Source organism: Armigeres subalbatus, chromosome 1 (assembly GCF_024139115.2).
Source record: "Armigeres subalbatus isolate Guangzhou_Male chromosome 1, GZ_Asu_2, whole genome shotgun sequence".
NCBI lineage: Eukaryota > Metazoa > Arthropoda > Insecta > Diptera > Culicidae > Armigeres > Armigeres subalbatus.
This window is the reverse complement of record NC_085139.1, coordinates 211,028,154-211,052,492: the sequence shown is the minus strand read 5'-3', so window position 1 is coordinate 211,052,492 and position 24,339 is coordinate 211,028,154. Positions and strand designations below refer to the sequence as shown.

General features: G+C 43.0%; 1 protein-coding gene across 1 annotated transcript; it reads left to right on the top strand.

Annotated features, from left to right (window-relative positions):
* Positions 1 to 12,635: 12,635 nt before the first annotated feature.
* LOC134206967 (uncharacterized) lies at positions 12,636 to 15,515 on the top strand. The gene has a single exon (XM_062682708.1). It carries the CDS (start codon positions 12,636 to 12,638, stop codon positions 15,513 to 15,515), a length of 2,880 nt encoding a protein of 959 aa, XP_062538692.1.
* Positions 15,516 to 24,339: the final 8,824 nt, after the last annotated feature.

The following is a 24,339-nucleotide window of genomic DNA, read 5'->3' as shown; positions in this document are numbered from 1 at the left end:
TAGAAGGAGGAACAAGATGAGGGAAATTATTATCATAAGATGTTGAGGGTTGAGGATCGCAACTGTAATCTTGTCTTTTGGGTGAACTATGATTTCTTTTTCTTTTGCTAGGAGGTTTATAAACAAAATTATCATTGATTTCATTTACATTCTCATCTTCAACTTTTAATAGTGGCTCAAATGTATTCAAAGAGATAAAATTGTCAGAAGATTTAATTACTTCTGAATAGGACAATCGATTTTTATTTTTTAATTGTTGATTAAATTTTTGTTGGTTGGAAATGAAAACTGAACAATCTTTGAATGAATGATGAACTTTTCTACAATAAATGCAAACATCAGATTGTTTCTCGCAATCAGACGAAGCATGAACATCACCGCATTTAAAACATTTCGGTTTGTTGGAGCAAAAATGTGACGTATGCCCAAAAAGAAGACAACGATTACAATGCATAAGTTTTGGGAAATAAAGTCTAACATTAAAAATAACATTATCAATAAGAACAAAATCGGAAAGAATAGATCCAGTAAATGTTAATTTTATACAATTAGAGTGCTCATATTTAGTTTCTTTGTCAGAGTATTTTAATTTTGACAAACGAGTGCAATCTAATATCTTAACCGCTTTAAAAGATTTATTTTTGAAAATTCCTGAGCCGTGATTGATAACATCTGAACAATCTAAAAATTCATCATAAATAATTCCGTTGATTTCACATGAGTCGCATGGAGCGTATACTCGGTATAAATTGAAAAATAATTTTGAATTCAATAAATCATTGGCATCATTGCGAAAACCAAACACAACTCTCAATTTATCAAGGAAAATTTTTTTGATTTCTTTAACTGATTTATATAATTTATACACTTCAGAAGAAATCAATAAAACATTTATTGGTTTTTCCTTTTTTTCGGAAATAAACAACAAATGGGCCAGAAAAAGTCGAGGGATACATTTTGATTCGAAATGGTTTATGAGATTGAGCAGTAGATGGATCATTATCATTCCCAGAGTTTGGATCACCCCCATCAGTCTCCATCACGGAGAATTGAGTGGGGGCTCAAAATCAACAAAATAATGAACAATAAAAATATAAAATATAAAAAAATAAAGAAATATTAAGAAAAGTGATACTTAAAATCTCCAAACTTCGATACTTCAGTCACCAGACACCAACTCCTTCCGCATCCACACAGTGATTCCAATCTTCAAAATCCTCAATAGCAGGACTTCAAAAGCTCCTACCGCATCCACACAGTGATTCTAATCTTCGAAATCCAGTCCAAAACCTGAAAATAGAGAGAAAAAAAATGACAAGCGCAGAAAAAAACCGTCTAACCTGGTCAAGGCCTACTTACCAAGATGACATCTAAAGCTTGATCCACTTAGAATTTGGCCGCACGAAATTAGACATTTCTTTGCCGAAAAAGTTCATAAAAAGGTGGGTGAAGTTTTATTATACAGGAAATTCAATAAACTTTGAAGGAAAAAATATCGAAAAATGATTCATTGGCATTTCGGATGAAATCTCGGCCTTTCCTCTCAATACCACTCGTTATTTTTTGCACAGTAGAACGGTCAACTTAATCTGCCATTTTTCACACCACTTCTCCATATAAGATGGTTTTCTGATTGTTTTGCACCATTTCTCAAGTTTCCCTATGATAATTGCCTAATATTTTCGTTGGGACGAAAATTTGGGCATTTTAGTGGGTTGATAGTTTTTTCAATAACGTCATTATCATTCGGTTCATACCATTCCATCACATCCCGTCTGTAATGGCAGCTTGTTAAGTCAGGCCAAAGCAACACCGGACAGTCGTGTGATTGAATGGATGGCAAAAATCGCTTCTGAAGACACTCCTCCTTGTATATTTGCCCATTTATGGTCGCTCCAGTGATGAAAACTTTAGTTTTCTTTCCACAACTGCAGATGCTTTGACATACCATCAATTTGTGGATAATCCTGCCTGCATAGACATATTTGAATTTTCCTGGGGCATTACCCTTCCGTTTGGCAAGGTAAAACTTGTGTTCCGGGAATTGAAAGTCAATTTTAATATTAATTTCATTGCTCATCAAAATACATCAATTGTATTTCGTCAGAACTTGCTCGACCAGCATTCTTGCGCGATGTTTGGCAACCATGTTCTGTTACAGGGTCCTGTTGGGATGCTTACTGACATCATACGACTTCAAACCTTCACGCCGACAGATTATTTGAGTTGTGCTGTACGGCGCAGTGAACCTTTTCGCTAAATCACGCAAGGAAATCCCAAAATGGTTCCAAACTGCTCTGCAGACGTTCACTTGTAGTTTCTGGTCGTATGTTCCACTTCTACGATTGTTTTGTGCTACGCGATCCAGCAATAGTGTTTCCCGATAACGTTTGACAGTTTTTACAGTCAATTTCGCTAATTTTAGATACTTTGAAATCATTCCTCCTGACCATGTTGAATTTCCAACGTAAATGTGCAAAATTTGTTCCCATCTCTCGCGTTCCATTTTCGATAACTTTTGAACGTGAGCATCAATACTGATGAAACTTTCACCATAAATTAAACAAACCTTCCGCAACGATGTGATGTATTTTACTTCTCGGTACGGCCACCAGAGGCGCCGCAGTAATTGGAAAGAAACGGCCAAATACTAAGTGGATCGAGCTTTAAACAGATAACACTGAATCAACAATTTGACGCCACAATACACGGTTCGAGGCCGCATCTCTCCATCCTCGAGTACGCCCCACGCTCGCCAAGTCGTTTTGCACCTGGTCTGCCCATCTCGCTCGCTGCGCTCCACGCCGTCTCGTACCTGCCGGATCGGAAGCGAACACCTTCTTTGCAGGGTTGCTGTTCGTCATTCTTGCAACATGTCCTGCCCATCGTACCCTTCCGGCTTTAGCTACCTTCTTGATACTGGGTTCGCCGTCGAGTTGGGCCAGCTTGTGGTTCATTCTTCGCCGCCACACACCGTCTCCTTGCACACCGCCAAAGATAGTCCTAAGCACCCGTCTCTCGAATACTCCTCGAGCATTGTCCATGTTTCATGTCCGTAGAGGACAACCGGCCTTATTAGCGTCTTGTACATGACACATTTGGTGCGGTGGCAAATATTTTTTGACCGCAGTTTCTTCTGGAGCCCGGGTCAATTATATATGTTTTAAAAAGATTTTATATTTTTATTATCTCCTAAAAACAAACTTCTCGTGTTTGTAAGAAAATCCTGACCTCGTGACAATCAACGGTTCAGCAGAACCGCAGTTGAAGTCAATCCTGTGAAAATTGAGTCCCAAAGGTCCCAAACGGATTGAAACACAAAAACAAAATTGGACAACATTTAGTAACACAGTGTTTTTATTTCGCAAAGAGTGAAAATCCATCTTCGAAGTATTAAGCTACAGTCGAAAAATAGTAGCTAAATATACTGACCAAATTGATCTATAGAATCGAGGAAGGGTCATTTGGCGGAAACTAATCCGGCGAAAGCCATTTGGCTGCCAGGAAAGCCAGGATTCAAATATTACGAATAGTAGCTTAGCTTAGCATTTCGAATGAGATAGTTAACTCTATTTCGCAATCTCTTATATAGGTTTTTATGATCATTATTCTTGGTTAGTTTCCACTGTTTAAAAGCTAAATCACGATCTATAATGGATAAGGCTATGGAATGATTAAACCACGGATTATATTTCCGTTTTGTGCTTGCAGTTCTTAAAGGAACAAAAGAATCGTGTAGATTTACCAACACTAAATTAAAAAAGTCAACGAATAAGTCGCTGTCGGTGATTTGATAGAAATTAGACCAATTAACCATGTTAAATGCTGCGTTCAGCAGATTAAGGTCTATTCTGTTGTAGTTACGATATTGATAAGTGTTAGTGGTACACTGTTTTGGAAAAGCTATAGACGCAAATATGATACAATGATTTGAAAACACGGGTGCTTCAGTTTGGCCAAAACGAAGTATGCTTGATTGGTCGTTGGTTAAAAAGCAGATCAAGCTGAGATTGACCGTTACCATAGAAAAAAGTTGGCTCAATACCAATGCTACAGAGACCATGAGTTTCAAGAACTTCACACAATCTTTTGGTTCTCGTAGAGCGATTGCTCAAGAGATTTGTGTTAAAATCTCCTAAATATATCATTAGGCCGAAAGTCATTTGGTCGATTTGTTCGGCCGAATATACCATTAGGCCAAAAGTCATTTGGCCGAAAGGGTCGTTTGGCTGAAAGGGTCATTTGGCCGAAAGGGTCATTTGGCCGAAAGAGTGATTGGGCCGGAAGGGTCATTTGAGGGTCGTTTGGCCGAAAGGGTCATTAGGCTGAAAGAATCATTCGACCGAAAGTGTTATTAGGCCGAGCGGATCATTTGGCCGAAAGGGTCATTTGGCCGAAATCCATTTGGCCGAATGCCACTAGGCCGAAAGTTGTTAATATACCATTAGGCCGAAAGTCATTTGGCCGATTTGTTCGGCCGAATATACCATTAGGCCGAAAGTCATTTGGCCGAAAGGGTCATTTGGCTGAAAGAGTGATTTGGCCGGAAGGGTCATTTGGCCGAAAGGGTCTTTCGGACGAAAGGGTCATTTGGCTGAAAGGGTCATTAGGCCGAAAGAATCGTTTGACCGAAAGGATCGTTTGCTCGAATCATTAGACCGAAAGTGTCATTTGGCCGAGCGGGTCATTTGGCCGAAAGGGTAATTTTACTGAATAGGTCATTTGGCCGAATATGATATTTGGCCGAATGGGTCATTTGGCCGAATAGTTCATTTGAAAAGTGAAACATTAGGAATGAGAAGAGAGACATCTCACTTCTCACTCTTCATTTTTCTCTTCTCACTGTTAAAAGCGAACTCACTGTGAAAAGTGAGTATTGAGATGCCTCAGTACCCACTTCGCACTACTCACTTTTCACAGTGAGAAGTGAAACAAGAGGAAAGAGCAGTGAGACGTCTCGATTCTCACTCCTCATTCAGCATTACTAACTAACGGAATTTCAACCTAAATCCAGCCTAAAACTACAGCGTACGAATCCGACTACTCACAACTCGTTTCATTAGTTGGTTTACCAAAATTGTAAGTAACGTGCCATAAAAAATACCCTTTGGACTATAATAAATATTCTTTTTAGCTTGAAGCTAACAGCAATAAAAACTGCGTTTGCTATCGAGAGTTGGCACATCCGACACGTCTTCAACCGTACAAACTTCAAGAATTTTGTCGGAATGTTATGCCGAAGCGACGATATGTTGAAAGTACGTCATGAGATCACGCTACATAGTTGTCAATCATGTAATCGTCCGGATGCGGCTGAGACAGACATGGTCGAATGCAGTATGTGTAAATTATGGGAGCATTTTGGCTGTGCAGGTGTGGATGAAACCATCAAGGAACCCAATCGTCGATACAATTGCAAGGTATGTTCCGTGAAGCTGGGAGCCATTAGCAAGCTGCAGAACAAACAGCTACCAATACCCACTGCTGATCGGCCTATCCGGAGCACTCGAGCAAGTTCGAAAAAGAGTCAACAAGAACCAACGGCAAGTGTAACGTCGAGCGCCCGCGCGGCCTTGTTGGAAGCCCAACTTAAAATCGCAGAAGAAGAGATGCGGCAAAGAGAAATCGAGTTGATGGAGCAAGCTGAGATGAAAAAGAAGGAACTGGATGAGTCTGAACGACAATTAGAAGAGAAGAAACGGCTAGCAGAAGAAGAAAGGAGTCTTCGGGAGAGAAAGTTGAAGGAAGAAAAGGAGTTGAAAGCTATGCAATCACAGCTGTGGAAGGAGTCGATGGAAAAGCGAAAGGAAATTATACTAATGGCAGTTGGCAGCAGTAGGAGTGGATCCCTTCTGAATTCCAATCGAAAAGTATCACATTGGTTGGAGGGGCATTCGGGTGCAGAAAGATTAGAGGAAAATCTAATGGGAGACACCGACAACAACAACGTCCGTCCCCATAACAAAAAGGTTTCTACTAACTCAGCACACCAAGGCGATATACAACAAACACCGTTTGAGAGAAATTTGCCACATTTGCCAGCAACTCTGCCGCCAATAACTCATTCAACCCCGCTTCGCCTTGATCAACTGCCAGTTTCTGCATCAAGGCATGCGTATCAGGACCCGGAACATATTATTCCAAACGATAATCAAGCTAGACGTTCAACGAGTGGAAACCAAGTGCCAAGTTCGACTACTGTTGTCCTTACACAGCAGCATATTGCAAAGCTGTCTATATTTAGCGGAAATCCTGGAGACTGGCCTGTCTTTATAAGTAGTTTCCAACAATCTACAATTGCTTGCGGATACACAGAAGCCGAAAATCTAATTCGTCTACAGAGATGTCTTCGAGGCCGAGCTCTCGAAACAGTTAAGAGTCGACTGCTTCTGCCATCAGGAGTGTCCCACGTCATCGAGACACTTCGCACTCTTTACGGACGCCCGGAACTTCTCATACATTCGCTAATCGATAAGATTCATCATGTAACAGTACAGAATCTCGTGGATCATCTCGTTGCTGCTGATCAAAGGGACCATATTTCGAATCCGGTTCTGATGCGACAGCTGGTGGAAAAGCTACGGGGGTCGATGCGGTTGAATTGGGCTGACTATAAAAGCCGCTTCCAGGTAGTAAATCTGGAAACATTCGGAATGTTTATGTCGGGACTAGTGAAGTCGGCCAGCGAAGTCACCTTTGATATACCAGGGACTAGCTTCTCTAGAGAGGATAGGCGAAAACAGAAAGAGACGGGGTCTATCCATGCTCACACTTCAGAATCAACAAACCCAATGGCAAGAGGAAAATCATCATCTGCCACCAACAAACCTACAAAACCATGCGCGTCATGTGGTCGTGACGGACACCGAGTAGTGGAGTGTCATCAGTTCAAGTCAGCCAACATAGAGGAGCGATGGAAACTTGTTCAGCAAAAAGGGTTGTGCAGAACCTGCCTCAATAGCCATGGGAAATGGCCATGTAGGTCATGGCAAGGTTGTGGATCGAAGGGATGTCGCCAAAAGCATCATACCCTTCTACACTCTTCCTCTGTACTTGATAACGTGAACATTTCTGCGAGTCATGTGTCAATGGGGGAGCTTTCATGGCCGCTCTTTCGCATCTTACCGGTAGGTCTCTACGCGAATCAGCGTTCACAGCTAGTTTTTGCCTTCATCGACGAGGGGTCGTCATATACTCTTTTGGAAGACTCCATCGCCGACAATATAGGTGTGTCGGGACCAACGAAGCCACTAACTCTGCAGTGGACAGGTAACGTCAAGCGGGTTGAATCGAAATCGAGACTAATTCAAGCAGAAATTACCGGAACCAACGATTCTACCAGGTACAAACTGTTTCGCGCTCGGACGGTTAGTACGCTAGTGCTACCGTCGCAGACGCTGAGCTATCGTGAACTAGCCCAATGGTTCCCACACCTTCGTGGACTTCCAATTGGTGACTACGAATCCGTTCAACCAAAACTATTGATCGGGCTGGATAATCTCCGACTCTGTGTTCCCCTCAAACTCCGCGAAGGACATCAACACGACCCTATTGCAGCCAAGTGTCGTTTGGGTTGGAGCATTTATGGATATATTCCGAAACAAGTAAGTTATCGGGCAGTCGTCAACTTCCACGTCGCAACGGCTTACACTCATGATCGTGAAATGAACGAGCAAATGCGTGACTACTTCGTCCTAGAGAATACCGGAGTTGCTGCTTCGCACGACAAATTGGAATCCGAAGAAGATAAACGAGCGAAACGAATCCTGTTAGAAACAACAAGGCGTACAGAAGATGGTTCCAGATTTGAAACGGGTTTATTATGGAAGGTAGACAACCCAGACTTCCCTGACAGCTATCCAATGGCGGTCCGTCGGCTGGAATCTTTGGAACGGAAACTCCAGAGAAATCCGCAATTGGCCGAGCGGGTAAGTAATCAGATTACGGAGTACGAAGCAAAAGGGTACGCGCACAAAGCCACGTTGGCCGAACTAACTTCAGTAAGTGCTAGTCGCGTGTGGTACCTACCTCTTGGAGTCGTCGTCAGTCCAAAGAAGCCGAAAAAGGTCCGACTGATCTGGGATGCTGCGGCAAAAGTAGGTGAAACTTCATTCAACTCCAAGCTCCTCAGTGGACCAGACTTACTGGTTCCATTACCGAAAATACTTTGTAACTTCCGGCAGTTTCCTATCGCCGTCAGTGGCGATCTGGCGGAAATGTTTCACCAGATGAAAATCCGGTTGCCAGACCGCCAGTCGCAACGATTTCTCTTCCGTGATAAGCCTACTGATTATCCACAGGTTTATGTCATGGATGTGGCCACCTTTGGGTCCACGTGCTCACCAGCATCGGCCCAATATGTTAAGAACCGAAACGCTCAAGAATTCGCGAAGGAGTTTCCACGTGCTGCAGAGATCATCGTAAACAAGCATTATGTGGACGACTATTTGGATAGTTTCAGGACGGTCGAAGAAGCCATTGACGTAGTGAACGAGGTGAAGTTGGTGCATTCGAAGGGTGGATTCACACTAAGGCATTTTCTTTCCAACAAGTTGGAAGTACTACGTGGTATCGGAGAAATTGCTGAAGAAGAAACCAAAAATCTGTCACTGGAAAGAGGAGAACACTGTGAGTCTGTGTTGGGAATGAAATGGCAACCCAGAGAAGACGTCTTTACATATTCTTTCGTAATGAGAGATGATTTCCCGTAACGCGGTAGATCACTTTGACGTAGTGTGTTGCGGTGTAAGATCTACCAAATAGAGCCCTAGCCTAATCCATTTTTCTAGCTAGGGCAATAAGTTGTGGTAATTAAGGATTCATCGTATTTAGTCCTCGCTACCAACAGCAGTCTCAGAAATAAAACATAATCAATGTTACCTTGCAGACAGTCGAAAGACTCGAATTCCTCTTGTTTGAGGCTAAACTGTATGCAGCGGAAACAACTTTTCAAGCAATTAGTTAAAAACCTCGGTACCCGGTCCTAGGCTGAACTGACTGCTGGAAAAATCGAGTTAGGGGTTTAAATACGTACTAACTCTTCTTGAACTGGTGAACAATGGTAGTGAGAGGAACACACGGAAGTTCTTATTACTGAACAAATTCTCTTGCTTGAAATGGTCTTGTAGACAGAGCTAAATCCCGGGTTTTAAGAGTTTCACTGGTGATATTCTAGAAGCAAGACAAGGATGTGGCTAGGGCTCCGATGCATGGCCAAAACAGTATTACTGTTCTGTTTTCTCAAGAAAGGATTGATTTCCTATTGATAAGGGGCGCGCCTTCAATGGGATTGCTCTCTATGAAGGGTCTAAATAGCGGGACCTTGTCATGGTGGTCTTGAGAAAACAAAACAACTACTGTATCGAAACCGATACTGCATTGCTTCTCAATAGCACTGGAGTAATTCGACATGCACTTAAACACTAAGGATACGGGTAACGCTACAATAGATCTAATAATTGGTCGCAGTGGCACACCCGAACAGGAAAAAAATGAGAGATGATCTACGGCCACTTCTAGAATACGGTCACATTCCAACAAAGCGAGAGGTCGTAAAAGTAGTCATGACACTTTTTGATCCACTTGGTTTGATCTCCTTCTTCCTCGTCCATGGCAAAATCTTAATTCAGGATATCTGGGCGAGAGGTACTGACTGGGACGATGCTATTCCTGGAGACCTGTACGAAAGGTGGCAATTATGGACAAATCTGTTTCCAACACTGGACCGATTACGAATACCTAGATGCTATTTCCGGTCTGTTGTTCCAGAAAACTGTGCAGGTTTGCAGATCCATGTCTTCTGCGATGCCAGTGAAGCGGCTTTCTCCTGTGCAGCTTAATTTCGACTGGAAATTGAGAACGAAGTGCAAGTATCACTCATCAGTTCGAAAAACAAAGTCGCACCACTGAAGACCCTGTCCATTCCCCGACTAGAGCTAAAAGCTGCTGTGCTCGGCACTCGGCTGTTAGAAACTATGCAAAATCATCATAGTCTTCATATTTCCCGACGATTCCTCTGGAGCGATTCGAGTACTGGATTCGCTCGGATCATCGCCGCTATAACAAATTCGTTGCTTTCCGTATCTTAGAAATTCTGACACAAAATTGAACGTTGCAGATCAAGCTACGAAGTGAAATAAAGGTCCACATCTCTCGATGGAAAATTCCTGGTTCCGAGGGCCAAGTTTCCTTTTTGAACCAGAAAACCTGTGGCCAGTACAGGGTCCAATCGCACCACCGATAGATGTTTCGATTGATATATCTCGATTCAATTCATGGACTAAACTTCAACGATCGGTAGCATTCGTATATCGCTACGTGGACAACTGCTGGAGGAAGAATAATCAAGAATGTCTTGAGAAAGGGGTTCTTACTCAAGACGAACTAATGCGAGCTGAAGAACTGCTATGGAAAATCGCCCAGAGAGAAGCTTTTCGGAAGAATCATCTATTCTGGCCGCATCCCAAGGACCACCGGAGAATCGTCACCGTTCATAGAAACTTGGCCGTTCATGGACGATCACGGGATTATAAGAATGCGTGGCAAAATCGGTGCTGCTCCATATGTACCTATCGCAGCTAAATATCCGGCTATCCTGCCAAAGAACCATCCAATAACATTCCTCATTGTTGATTGGTTTCGTCGCCAGTATCGTCACGCCAATCGGGAAACGGTAGTTAACGAACTTCGCCAGAAATTCGAAATACTGAAGCTAAGATCGCTGATCGTGAAAGTTATGAAGAGTTTCATCTGGTGTCGCATCGTAAAAGCTGTCCCAAGGCCCCCGTTGATGTCTTCACTTCCCAAAATACGCCTTACCCCATTTGTTAGAGCATTCACGTTTGTCGGAATAGACTACTTTGGCCCAATACACGTTAGGGTTGGTAGAAGTCTCGCTAAGCGGTGGATAGCTTTATTTACATGTCTTTCGATCAGGGCAGTACATTTGGAAGTGGTACATTCTCTCAGCACGGAGTCATGGCCGTGCGTCGCTTCGTATCTCGGCGGGGTCCTTCAAGAGAGTTCTACACGGATAACGGCACCTGTTTCCAAGGTGCAAGTCGGGAGCTCAAGGAAGAAATCATCCAGAGAAACCAAGCCCTAGCGTTAACTTTTACTAGTGCTGAAACTAGCTGGAAAATGATCCCCCCGGCGGCACCTCATATGGGTGGAGCCTGGGAGCGGCTCGTTAGATCGGTCAAGGTTGCGACTGCGGCAATTCTTGAGGCAGCACGCAAGCCCGACGACGAAGTTTTGGAGACTGTCATGTTAGAAGCAGAGGCGATGATCAACTGTAGACCGCTCACCTTTATTCCCCTTGAATCTGCTGATCAGGAGGCATTTACACCAAACCACTTTTTGTTGGGTAGTTCATCCGGGGTTAAAGTGCTTTCTACAGCTCCGGTAGATAATCGATCAACTCTAAGAAGCAGCTGGAAATTAGCTCAATTCATTTGTAACGAGTTTTGGAAACGTTGGGTGAAAGAATACTGTTCGTGCCAAATAATTAATTAGATTATTTTGAATTATGTTGGGAGGGCCACCCTAGGCACGTAGTCACTCACTCTCTTATCAGCCGCAATCGGTTGTTATGTACATATCATTATCCAACTAGGTAGATGCAGAAGATATAGTGCCGATCGCCTCTCGATCGCTCAAACCGTCTCTACGGTATAGAAGCAGCAGAGCAAACGAGGGCAGTTAGTTGATACCAATAAACCATCGCGTTCGGTAGCTAGCTCGTTCGTTTTCAATAAACATTATAGTTTGTCTATAGCAAAATATAAAGTGTTTTAGTGACCGTGAACAAGTGACTATTCATAGTGGCAATATCACCGCGCGTCTCAGTAACACCGCGTAATCAGTCCGGACGTTGTATGTGCGCAAACATATTTTGGTCCTTTGAACCGGATCATTCGTGGTGTGATAGATTTGCGCGTCAAGTGTTTTGTTTCACGGTCATAAAGGCTCAATCTTTGCCAAGACAATAAGTGCTTTGTGGGGCGCGATTGAAAAGATATTGCGCCATTGCCCTCACGGGGTGAAGAAAGATTCTAAGCTGATGGTGGATGGTGATTCAAGTGTACCGTTCTGCTGCTGGTAGATCGCGTTTGCAGTTTGACGACGGAAACCTATACCCGGGTGCTAAGACGAAACAGCGTTCCATTGGTGGTTCGAGAGCTGGACATTTCGACGGAATCGGATTACACGGAGGACGGCAGATATACAGGGAAGTAAAGGTGCATGTGTTTGTCTGCGGCATTTTGCATGATTAGATCCATTATGGATCGGAGCCATTGATTGGTAATAAAACGATTTGCATGCGAAATAGTGTTCTGGCATTATTTAGTGGAATTGGTCCCTGTGGTTTTTCGTTAGAAAGTTGGTCTTGGTTTTCGCTGGATTCTGGTTGGTTCTTTTATTCGCTGATCAATTTCCCCCTCCGCTGTTGCTGTCAATCCTTGGGTGGTCAGTTCGTCTCGCGGCGCGTGGAATGTCGAGTCGATAGGCAGTCAGCAGTGCAGTAAATACAGTGCGGCAGTGAATAGTGCGGTGAAAAGTGAACAGTGCAAACGAACTCCTCAGTGAAGTGAACTTTTTTATTTGCTAGTGGCTTGAGTACTAAACAGTGGACTATGGCGGACGATCTGCGTAGTTTAGTAAAGCGAGAGAAGCGCATACGGAACAGTTTAGACTCAGTGGCTTCGTTTGTGCGCGAATATGATGAACAACGCGACAAAGATGAGGTGGGAGTTCGTTTGCAGCTGTTAGAAAGTTCTTTTAAAGATTTTAATCAAGTGCACGAGAAAATTGAGGTGGTTCTGGATGAAGTCGACGAGGAGCAGGACGCTGATTCAAAGGAGTCGGAGAAGGATCGTCGAACAAGGTTGGAGCAAGCATCCAAGAAGCGAGAAGCGGAAGGTGCAGCGTTGACCAAGGACGTCGAGAATTGCTACTGCAAGGCCAAAGCGGCGCTTTTGAAGTGGTTACAGACCACGAAACCTGCATCCAATAGTTTAGCAACCCCAGCTAATCAGTCCGTTCTCTCTAAAGTGAAACTTCCAGAAATCAGACTTCCGACGTTCAGTGGCAAACTTCGAGATTGGGTATCTTATCGTGATGCTTTCCAAAGTCTGATTCATGGGAGCCGTGAACTCACCGACATGGACAAATTCACCTACCTGCGATCGTCGCTGTCCGGAGAAGCGCTTCAGGAAGTCAGTTCCATTGAACTTTCCGCCGCCAACTATGTCGTGGCTTGGGCTGCACTTGAGGAACGATACCACAACAAGAAGCTGATAGTGAAGGCCTATCTCGATGCCATCTTCTCTATTGAATCTATACGGAAGGAGAACTATGAATCACTGAACCAGCTTGTCAGTGACTTCGAGAAGAATCTCCAGATGCTGCAGAAGATGGGAGAAAACACCGATGACTGGAGCACGATTCTGGTGCACATGGTGTGCTCGAAGCTAGATGGTGTAACCCTTCGATTCTGGGAATCCTCGCATAATTCGAAGGAAGTGCCGACCTACCGGAATCTGGTGACCTTCCTAAAGAATCACTGCGCTGTTCTTCAGTCAGTTGAACTGAACAAAGCCACCCCCGTCGAGCAGAAGAAACCAAAGATAAGCGTCAGCCATCCTACGATCGCCACCGGTCGATGTTGCTTCTGTGCCGAACCGTTTCATCCTGCATTCTTATGCAAGCGGTTCCAAAAAATGAAGACACCGGAACGATATGATGCAGTGAGGAAGAACGGTCTGTGCATGAACTGTTTGTCTTCTGGTCACTTGGCCAGGAATTGCAGCAAGGGAGTTTGCCGTCAATGTGGAAGAAAACACCATACTCTGCTTCACTTTGAAGCAAACAGTGCTAAATACAAATCCTCCGTTCCACAGACGATAACAAGACCCCCAAGTGAACGTCAACCACCATCAAATCAAGCACAGCCGGAAACACCTACCAACCAGACAGCACACACCACAAACCATAACGAACCCTCCACTTCACTGTCAGTAGTCCAAACACTTTCGCAAAACACCAACCCACAGTCCGCCACAGACAAACTGAACACATTGCAACACACTGTATCCCTTCCGTCTCAAACAAGACCTTCTACACAAGTTTTGCTTTCTACCGCCATCGTGCGGATTTGTGATGATAACGGAAGATCGATGTTGGCCAGAGCATTACTAGATTCTTGCTCGCAGTATTGCTTCGTTACATCTGAGTTTTGTCGTCGAATGAATCTCCAAGAAGGTCAGAATTACGTTACCGTAAAGGGAATCGGTGGTTCCGAAAGCGTTTCACAGAAAGCTGTACGTGGTACGATCAGTCCCCGCTTCGCAAGCATTTCTAATTTCGAGGAAGTGATGCGGTTCAACGTGTTACCGAAGCTAACGATTCCACTCCCGTGTGAAGGGTTCGAAACAAGCCAGTGGAATCTACCACAAGACATCACACTAGCGGATCCGCACTTCTACCAATCCTCGAGCATCGACATGATCATCGGTGCCGAATACTATCTCGACCTGCTGCGAGAAGGGAGGTTCCGGCTCAGCGAAGATGGTCCAACATTCCAAAACACGGTATTTGGATGGATCGTGTCAGGTCGCACCTCTAATACTTCAGTTTCCGTATCAGCCGCCGCGACCACATTGTGCTCCACGGCGGAGCTTCAAGAGCAACTAGCTCGATTCTGGGAACTCGAAAGCTGCCAGCTAGGAAGTACTTATTCCATAGAAGAATCTAAGTGTGAGGAAATCTTCAAGCAAACCACAACCCGCGACGAAGAAGGACGCTTTGTCGTATGCTTACCGAAGAAAAGGCACATCATTGAGCAATTGGGAGAGTCAAGACGCAGTGCAGAGCGACGATTCATCAGTTTGGAGCAACGATTTGCCACAAATCCGCAGCTGAAGAAGCTGTACTGTGAATTCATGGAGGAATACTCGTCAATGGGTCACATGAAGAAAGTTAGCGAAGCAGAACTGTCCGGATCGGTGTGCTATTATTTGCCGCACCACGCCGTTCTGAAGCCGGACAGCACCACAACCAAATTGCGCGTTGTGTTTGATGCATCGTGCAAAACTACGTCAGGTGCTTCACTCAATGATGGGTTGATGGTCGGCCCCGTAGTTCAGGATGATCTCGTCTCCATTCACGCTCGGTTCCGACTGCGTCGGATTGGTATCGTCGCTGACGTAGCAAAGATGTACCGAATGGTAAAAATGTGCTCACGTGATCAGAAGTTGCATCTTATTCTATGGAGGAAGTCGTCAGAACAACCCATCCAGACTTACCAGCTCACGACCGTAACGTACGGCACGGCATCGGCTCCGTTTCTGGCCACTCGTTGTCTAGTTCAGCTAGCAGGAGACGGAGACTCCACACATCCAGTAGCAGCACAGGTGCTGCGTAAAGATTTTTATGTCGACGACATGATCACGGGCGTCGACAGTCGAGAGGAAGGCAAGAAGCTAGTCACAGAAATGGTTAGCCTGACAGACTGAGCTGGATTCTCATTGTAAATGGAGCTCGAACTGTGAAGAAGTCCTAACCGAACTGCAGCCGCATCTTCGCGACAATCGAGAAGTATTCGAGATGGATCCTCCACCGCCAACCACTACCGTCAAAACACTAGGCCTCGTCTGGTGTCCTTTCGCCGATGATTTCAGCTTCACCGTTCCAAAGTGGAGTACGACAACAGGGGTGACGAAGAGGACTGTTGTTTCCGATGCATCCAGATTGTTTGATCCATTGGGTTTGATTGGACCCGTAATCGTCGAAGCCAAGATTTTCATCCAAACACTGTGGAAACTCAAAGTGAGTTGGGATGATTTGCTTCCTGAAAACCTTCAAGCGTGTTGGTTGGAGTATCGTAGGAACCTTAATGCTTTGGAATCCATCAGCATTCCGCGATGGATCAACTACAGTACGGACTGTGTCTCAGTCGAATGGCATGGTTTCTGCGACGCTTCAGATAGCGCATACGGCGCTTGCTTGTATATGCGATGTACCACTTCTGATGGTTCCGTTCGGATTCAGTTGATGATGTCGAAGTCCAGAGTGGCACCCCTGGAAGATTTGAAGAAGAAAAACCGCAAGCTATCTACGCCCCGTCTCGAACTTTCGTCCGCACTGCTCCTCAGTCATCTTTACGAGAAGGTTAGCCAAGCTACCCAATTGAAAATTCCGTCGTTTTTCTGGACTGATTCCAACATTGTTAAATTTTGGATTGCGTCGACTCCATCGCGATGGCAAACCTTTGTCGCGAACAGGGTGTCCGAGATCCAGCACCTGACTAAAGGTGGTTTATGGAACCATGTCGCAGGAATCGAAAACCCAGCCGATGTTCTTTCGCGTGGCATATCAGCCGCTCAATTGGAGTACCAATCACTTTGGTTTAACGGACCCGTTTGGTTGCGTCAAGAACGAAACTTCTGGCCCGTGAACGCTGAAGTTGCTGTTGAACAGCTAGATCCAGCTACCCTCGAAGAACGAAAAATCGTAGCGCTACCGCTGCAAGCAATTCCGCCAAGTGAAATATTCTCGCTACGCTCGTCGCTGTCGTCGTTAGTTCGTTTGGTAGCTTGGATTCGTCGTTTCCACCACAATGTGCAGAGTGTCAACCGAGGCACTAGAAGGGTCGGATTAATCACCTCGCAAGAATATGAAGACGCCATGCTACATCTAGTTCGGCTATCACAAAAAGAATGCTTTTCGCAAGAGATAGCAAATCTGTCCAGTGGGACTCAAATTAAAGATTCCTCCGCAATATCGCCATTGAATCCTATGCTGCAGGGTGGAATACTTCGCGTTGGTGGCCGGCTCCGGAACGCTGCTGTATCCGAGAATCGGAAGCATCCAATGATCATCGACCATCGTCATCCTCTCGCTTCGCTGGTAATCCGCCACTATCATTTGAAGATGCTTCACTCCGGACAACAAGTTGTCATTGCTAGCACCAGAGAAAGGTTTTGGATCCCGAACATACGTAAACTGGTACGGAAGGTCTTGCATGAATGTGTCACCTGTTTCCGTATCAAACCCAGATGCCATGCGCAATTAATGGCAGAACTCCCGTCAGAAAGGGTGAACCCCGCTCCTCCGTTCCAGAAGGTTGGTGTGGACTATTGTGGACCTTTCTTGGTGTCCTACCCCCAGCGTCGTAGTCCTCCCGTGAAATGCTTCGTTGCTGTATTTGTGTGCCTCGTTGTGAAGGCAATCCACGTCGAGCTTGTCGCAGATCTCACCACGGAGGCATTTCTGGCGGCACTTAAACGTTTCTCTGCTCGTCGAGGCCGTCCGGCTTTGATAATGTGCGACAATGCTAAGAACTTCGTCGGGGCCAAGCGTGAACTTCGACGACTGTTAAATCTTTTCGAGCAGGAGCAGTTTCAGAACTCTGTGGCAATGCCGCAGCTGAGGGTATTGAATTCAAATTCATCCCAGCAAGGTCTCCAAACTTCGGTAGTCTCTGGGAATCAGCCGTGAAGAGCTTCAAGACCATTTTCAAAAAGGTCATCGGAAAACGAACGTTTCAGTACGACGAGATGCAGACAGTTCTCACTCAGATTGAGGCAGTGTTGAACTCTAGACCACTTACTCCAATCAGTAATGATACTGGAGATTTCGAAGCCCTTACTCCAGGACATTTCCTGGTGCAACGTCCGTTGACAGCTATCGCTGAACCTTGTTTGGAAAACATTCCAACAAACCGTCTTTCCATTTGGCAGCGAGCCCAAGCATATTCTCAGCAAATCTGGAAGAAGTGGACCACACTGTACCTTTCCGACCTGCATAATCGGACGAAGTGGACAAGGCGACGAGACAACAAAGCTGTTGGAACAATGGTTCTATTGATGGACGAGCGGCTTCCGCCGCTGAAATGGAACCTCGGTCGAGTCACCGAAGTGTTCCGAGGCTCTGATGACAACATTCGCGTGGTAGACGTACAGACTAGCAGTGGAGTATACCGTAGAGCGATCTCGAAGATTTGCATACTTCCGATAAGGGACAACGCAAATTCTTCGAACGATGAGGCATAATTTGCCTCCACCGGTGGTGCTTCGGCACCCGCGGAGGTCCCAGTGGCCTCCGCATTCCAGTAAGTCTTTGTTTTCCATCATTTTTGCAAAAAGTAATCGAAGTTTCATACCCCATAGTCGTTGTTCTACCCGGTCCCGGGTCCCCAGGACACTGCTCCGTCTGAAGCCAAGTCGTCATCAGTCTATTGTTCCCCTTTGAAGTCCAACGTTCCGAAGTACACGCATGCTTTGGTGATGGTAGATGTGCTCGTCAGTCAAGATCCTGTGAAGTCCCGTTCGTCTATTCGATGCTCAAACCGAGAATCCCACATATTTTTGGGTCCATCGACTCAAGCGTATTTCGATACTGATTCCGTCCATTTTGTCGAGGTACTATCTGGCAACCTTTACTGGTCCAGCATTCCCAGCGTCAATCGGAGTTTGGCCAACTCAACGATCGTCCCTGGTGTCATCCGGATCAGCCTGTTGAAGCGGTATGAGCTCACCGCAACCGTCAGAATCCATCCTGGACAACTTAAGTCAGTATTGCAAGCAGGTTTTTCGTCCGTTGGAACATCGAACCGCCGTTGGTGGCGGCAGCGGAGGCCATGGGGCCTCCGCTTCCAGGGAAGTCATTTTTGTTCTCGTTAATCCATTTAAAAAAGCACCCTCTCATATGTTCCAGCGAATGATGCCCGTTTCCCCGTCGACTTCGAGGACAACCACAGGACACCCAACTAACCACTCCACCGTTTATCGATGTCCATCATCCGAAGAGGAATCGAGTGAACCCTGAAGGTGGCCACGGAAGCACCCTACCAAATCGTCGTCACCAATCAAGTCGCTGAATCGCAGAATCCACCAAACCGCAGAATACTTCGAGTCATCCGTCAGTTCCGTCAAGAATCAAAGCCGAAATCCGGAGCATCAAGAAAGCTCACCAGCCGTGCAGCATACGGCCTTCGTACAGTCCATAGAAGTAAATCGCCGTCATCTACCAAGTCGCAGAACCGAACACCCGCCGAAGAAGAAGTCCTCCAAGATCACGAAGAATCCGTAGAAGGAACACACTTAGCCAGCCGTATTGCAATTGCAAGCAGCATACCAGAACAACCATCGAACTAAAGCAACAAATCGAAGTATGAATGTAAAAGTGAATTTCTATTAGCAGTAAGACAATCTATGAAATAGTAGGCATTAGAAGATTTGAAATCCGTAGGTTTCAAGGTGGCCGGCTATGTTCGTGCCAAATAATTAATTAGATTATTTTGAATTATGTTGGGAGGGCCACCCTAGGCACGTAGTCACTCACTCTCTTATCAGCCGCAATCGGTTGTTATGTACATATCATTATCCAACTAGTAGATGCAGAAGATAGAGTGCCGATCGCCTCTCGATCGCTCAAACCGTCTCTACGGTATAGAAGCAGCAGAGCAAACGAGGGCAGTTAGTTGATACCAATAAACCATCGCGTTCGGTAGCTCGTTCGTTCGTTTTCAATAAACACAAGTTGTAGTTTGTCTTGCAAAATATAAAGTGTTTTAGTGACCGTGAACAAGTGACTATTCATAGTGGCAATATCACCGCGCGTCTCAGTAACACCGCGTAATCAGTCCGGACGTTGTATGTGCGCAAACAAATACCTACCCGTAATCACACGAAGGTGTAAGTGGTTCGAAGAGACTAAGGACCTGGAAGTAGGTGAGTAGTAATGGTGGTTGGCGGCTCGGCCAGGAACCAATGGATGCGAGGACGCATCGAACAGGTGTTCCCTGGCAAAGATGGACGAGTACGTCAGGCACTGGTGCGCACTGCAACGGGAATATTTCGAAGACCAGTAGTCAAGCTAGCTGTTTTGGACATCGCCGATCAGGCTAAACCTGGTCCATAGGCTAATGGAGCTGAACAAAATCACCAAGGTTTACGGGTGGGGGAATGTGGCGACGGATCCCCCGTTGCGGCGGCGCTGTATGCACGGAATTCGATTTGAAGCGCTGCGGCCACGTATTAGATAACATAACATGTCAAAGGCTGTCATCGAAAACGAAGAATCGGTAGACGTTGTTATTAAAAACCTACATGCGGCTTAAGGCATTCCCTAAATCTAAATTTCTGCTCTAATAATACATAAACTAGTGAATTTATAAACTGTATACGAACTATACCCATACTACAATACAAAAAGTAAGTTAGTTTCCTTCATATTATCCTAGATTACTAACTAATGGAATCTCAACCTAAATCCAGCCTAAAACTACAGCGTACGAATCCGACTAGGGGCCATCCAGAAACCACGTGGTCATATTTTTGAAGATTTTCAACCCCCCCCTCCCCCCATGTGGCTTATCGTGGTCATTTGGAAGACCCCACCTCACCCCCACCCTATGGCCACGTGGTTTTTTTCAAGTACAAAAATTAAAAAAAAAAACTATATGTAACTAAAACATATGGTTAATCCGATCAATTTTGAAGATGGACAATTTCAATTGATTCAAAATTAAACTAAACCCAGCATGGAAATTATAAATTTTCATGAAGTCGAAAATTTTGATTATGTTATCATGTTGTAATGTGTATCAGGTATTAGGATATCTAGAACTCGCACACCTTCAATGCATCAGGAGGATACAAAAAAATGTGGGCTTGCGAATATCTTATAAAAATTTCGAGAAAAATTTATAATGGTTTAGACATTTTCCAAAATATCCATATACTTTTAATTTTTTTTAAATTTTTTTATTAGTGTTTTTTTTTTGAATAACTATAAAGTTCATTACTGAATATCCCTATAGATTCCATAGAGTATTTGGGACCTTCCATAGCTCTGGAGCTACTGGAAATTCTTAAGATATTAACCTCAGCGAAGCATCTGAACTGAACTTATACAATGAAAGGTTTATCAGAGAATCACAAAGTTAATATGTAATATTAGAGATGCAAATGAAACCTCCTACTGTTGTTTCTTTTGAGTAGCATTCCTGTAGAAATTTCAGTATTGTTTTCAGAATCATCAATATTAGAAATAAATAATTCTAAAATAATTTTTTTTTATTTGAAGAACCTTGAGCATCTCGTGTTCCTGAATATTAATCACTGGCTTAACCTTCAGGATGACCCATCTTATCTGACCACCCATCTGTTTAGAATGATTCAAACATTTAAACTTTATTTACACGCTCTTAGAATCGAAATCTTCCCAAGGTTTTGGATATCTGAGTTTTCATGGTCAGTCAAATTTGAGCTCCCATATTTTTTTCTGTAAAGCCAATATCTAGATGAACAATTTTACTGAAGAAAATGGTGGCCTAGCTCTCTTTTGTGATTTTATAGACAATCTAAAACGCTGGGCATATATGACCCTTCATTCCTGAAAGGGTTGAGATTTGTTTTAGAATTCAATTTCAATCGTTATTATAACACTATTTTTTAGCCTAGATTATTTTAGGAATTGGAGAGTTTTTTTCTGGAACACTGCCACTTTTTTTCATATCGCAGGAATCTCCTTAGTTCTAAGACCCTTTTATGAATTTAAAAGCATTTTATTTAGAATTTCATGTTGGTTTTTTAAATGCAAGCTTCTCTATGTCATATCCTTTTTCATACGCACTACTAGAATTTTGTGCATTTAGAACATTTAGGTGCATTATTAATTTTTTCGATCAATTATGATAATTATTCAATATCATAAAAACTAGGCTTCTTAAGCCTAAATTATTGTCTACATTTATTGCTTGGATTAATTTTAAATTCCAAGATCTTCTTAATTCTTAAGAATAATTATTCTGGAGTTGCAAGGGAAACCCTTCGGAATATTGATAAGAAATTTTTCGGAGTCTCCCCGGAAAATCTTTAGAATTTCAAAGACATTTTTTCCGAAATTCTGTGGAAGAGTTCCGAAAAATGGTCGGTAGAAATTTTTGAGAACTAGAAGAATCCGTAGAAGGATCCGAAATGCATATTTACGATGAAAATTCCAATAAACATCAAATTCCGAAGAATTTCAAGTATAAAAAATCCAGCTTACTTTTTTACAAAATCTCTAAAGATTTTTTCCAAAATCCTGGGCAACTTTAATGAATCTTCAAAGGAAATTCTCCTAAATTTCCAATGGAATTTTTTTTCGTTTCCCAAAAGAAATTCTTAGAAATTTTCAGCAGTTTTTTTTTAATTTCCAAAAGAAATTATTAGGAATATGCCAAAATATTTCCGATGGCAATTCCTAAGATTTTCCAGTAGAAAATCGAAAAAAGTTCATCTGAATCACAAATAATGAATTTCCCGAGTAAATTCCGATGTTTTTACAAGTGGAAATAACGAAAAAATTGTACTTTTGTAGTACTTGTAAAGGTTGTACTTTTGAAGCATTTCCAGTAGGAATTCCTTAAAAAATTAAATCAAAATTTAAAATAGTTTTTCTGATGTTAAAATTCCTTAAACTTTCTAAATCATGTGCATCTTTGCATGTTAAAGATTTAAAGCAATGTTTAGCTGAACCTACAAAGAAATCAAAATGACATCCCGAAGAAGAATGAATTCCCGATGAAATTTTGAAATGATTTCTGGTTCAAATTCAAATAACATGAACATTGAGAATACTAAAGATTTATTTTTTGAAAATCCAAAGAATTTTTTGAAGGTAATCCATAGACTCATCCGTGGAAATTCTAAATAATGCCTCGAATAAAAAAATACTTGGAAAATTTAAAAAAATGTGATTGAACTCACAAAGAGCGTAAAAATGTATTCCGAAATTTTTTTTTTTCAAAATTCCTTATTTAAAAAAAAAAATCAACGGAAATATCAAAATGTTTTATGTGACATCAATGGCTCCATATTCCAACTGGAAGTTGGTCTACTTTTCAACTTAGTATATTCTATTAGCATTTCCTCAGTTATAAATTGAAAGCTTTTATATGCCAGCTATTGCACGATTATATATCTTGTGTAACAAGTACGATGGATACACTATACCTAGGGTGTCGAGAATGTTCCCCACCCGAAAACATCCTAGACAGGAACGAGAATCGAACTCGTCATCTCCGGATTGGCAATCCTACGCCTTTGCTCGCAAGGCTAACTGGAGACTGAACATTTTGAAGTGCACTCTTTAAAATGTTCGAAAAACTTCTTTTGTAAATGAAGAAGAATTTCTGGTGAAGATTCGGAAGAACTTGTCGATGAAATTCATTAGAATGTTTTTCCACCGAAAATTATATGTATTTCCCACATGACTGTTTTGAAAATTAAAAAGACAGAATTCACATGGAATTTTTAAGATTTTTTCTTGGATTATTGTAAAAACATAACATTTTTCAAAATTGTAGCTGCAGTCCGCTGATGAAAAAGTGTCGGCGGCGTGATGCCAAAAACCATCTGCGGCGGAATTTTTTTTTTTATATTTTTCCATTTTTCCTATCCAAATTTTTTTTGTGGAAATTGAGACTGAATCGCAACCTGTTTTTTCGTTTATTTATGTATGGATATAGGATCTTAGGCTAAGATGGTCAAATAATGCAGATATGCATCGGCGTTGCGACCGACGCTGCGTTATCGATTTTTCTCGATGTGCACCTACGTCTTTTTAACGCTGAGTTGAAAAGACGCTACGTGGGCATCGGCCCTTAGATGCGCTTTGCGTTTAATATTTAATCATTAAATTTTAATGATTTGTATTCTTTACACCGCTATTGTTATTCACCAAAAGTTTTTCGTGTAAAAAAAAACCACGTGGTTCGAGAGCAACACCCCCCTCCCCCCATGTGGCTTATCGTGGTCATTTGCCAAACCCCCCCCTCCCCCCATATATGACCACGTGGTTTCTGGACGGCCCCCTACTCACAACTCGTTTCATTAGTTGGTTTACCAAAATTGTTAGTAACGTGCCATAAAAAATACCCTTTGGACTATAATAAATATTCTTTTTAGCTTGAAGCTAACAGCAATAAAAACTGTGTTTGCTATCGAGAGTTGGCACATCCGACACGTCTTCAACCGTACAACACGTATTCTCTATTTTTGAAAGATGTTTATTGATAAGTAGAAGGGCCATAAAAATGTATAAAAATAGATCGATCTATGGATAAAATTCAATGCGCGGTAGATCTACCTCTGTGGGTTTCGTGCTACAGCATTGGACATTTTAATAGCATAATTTATTTTTCAGTCTCGAGCAAAGTCAGGTACATATATGTAAATATTAAATTTTGCTATCATAAGATAATTTGTTCTTGCGATACTATTTTATGTTATTCGTGAATAATATAAAAATTGCTAAACCTGATATCATAGCAAAATTTGTTATTTTCAT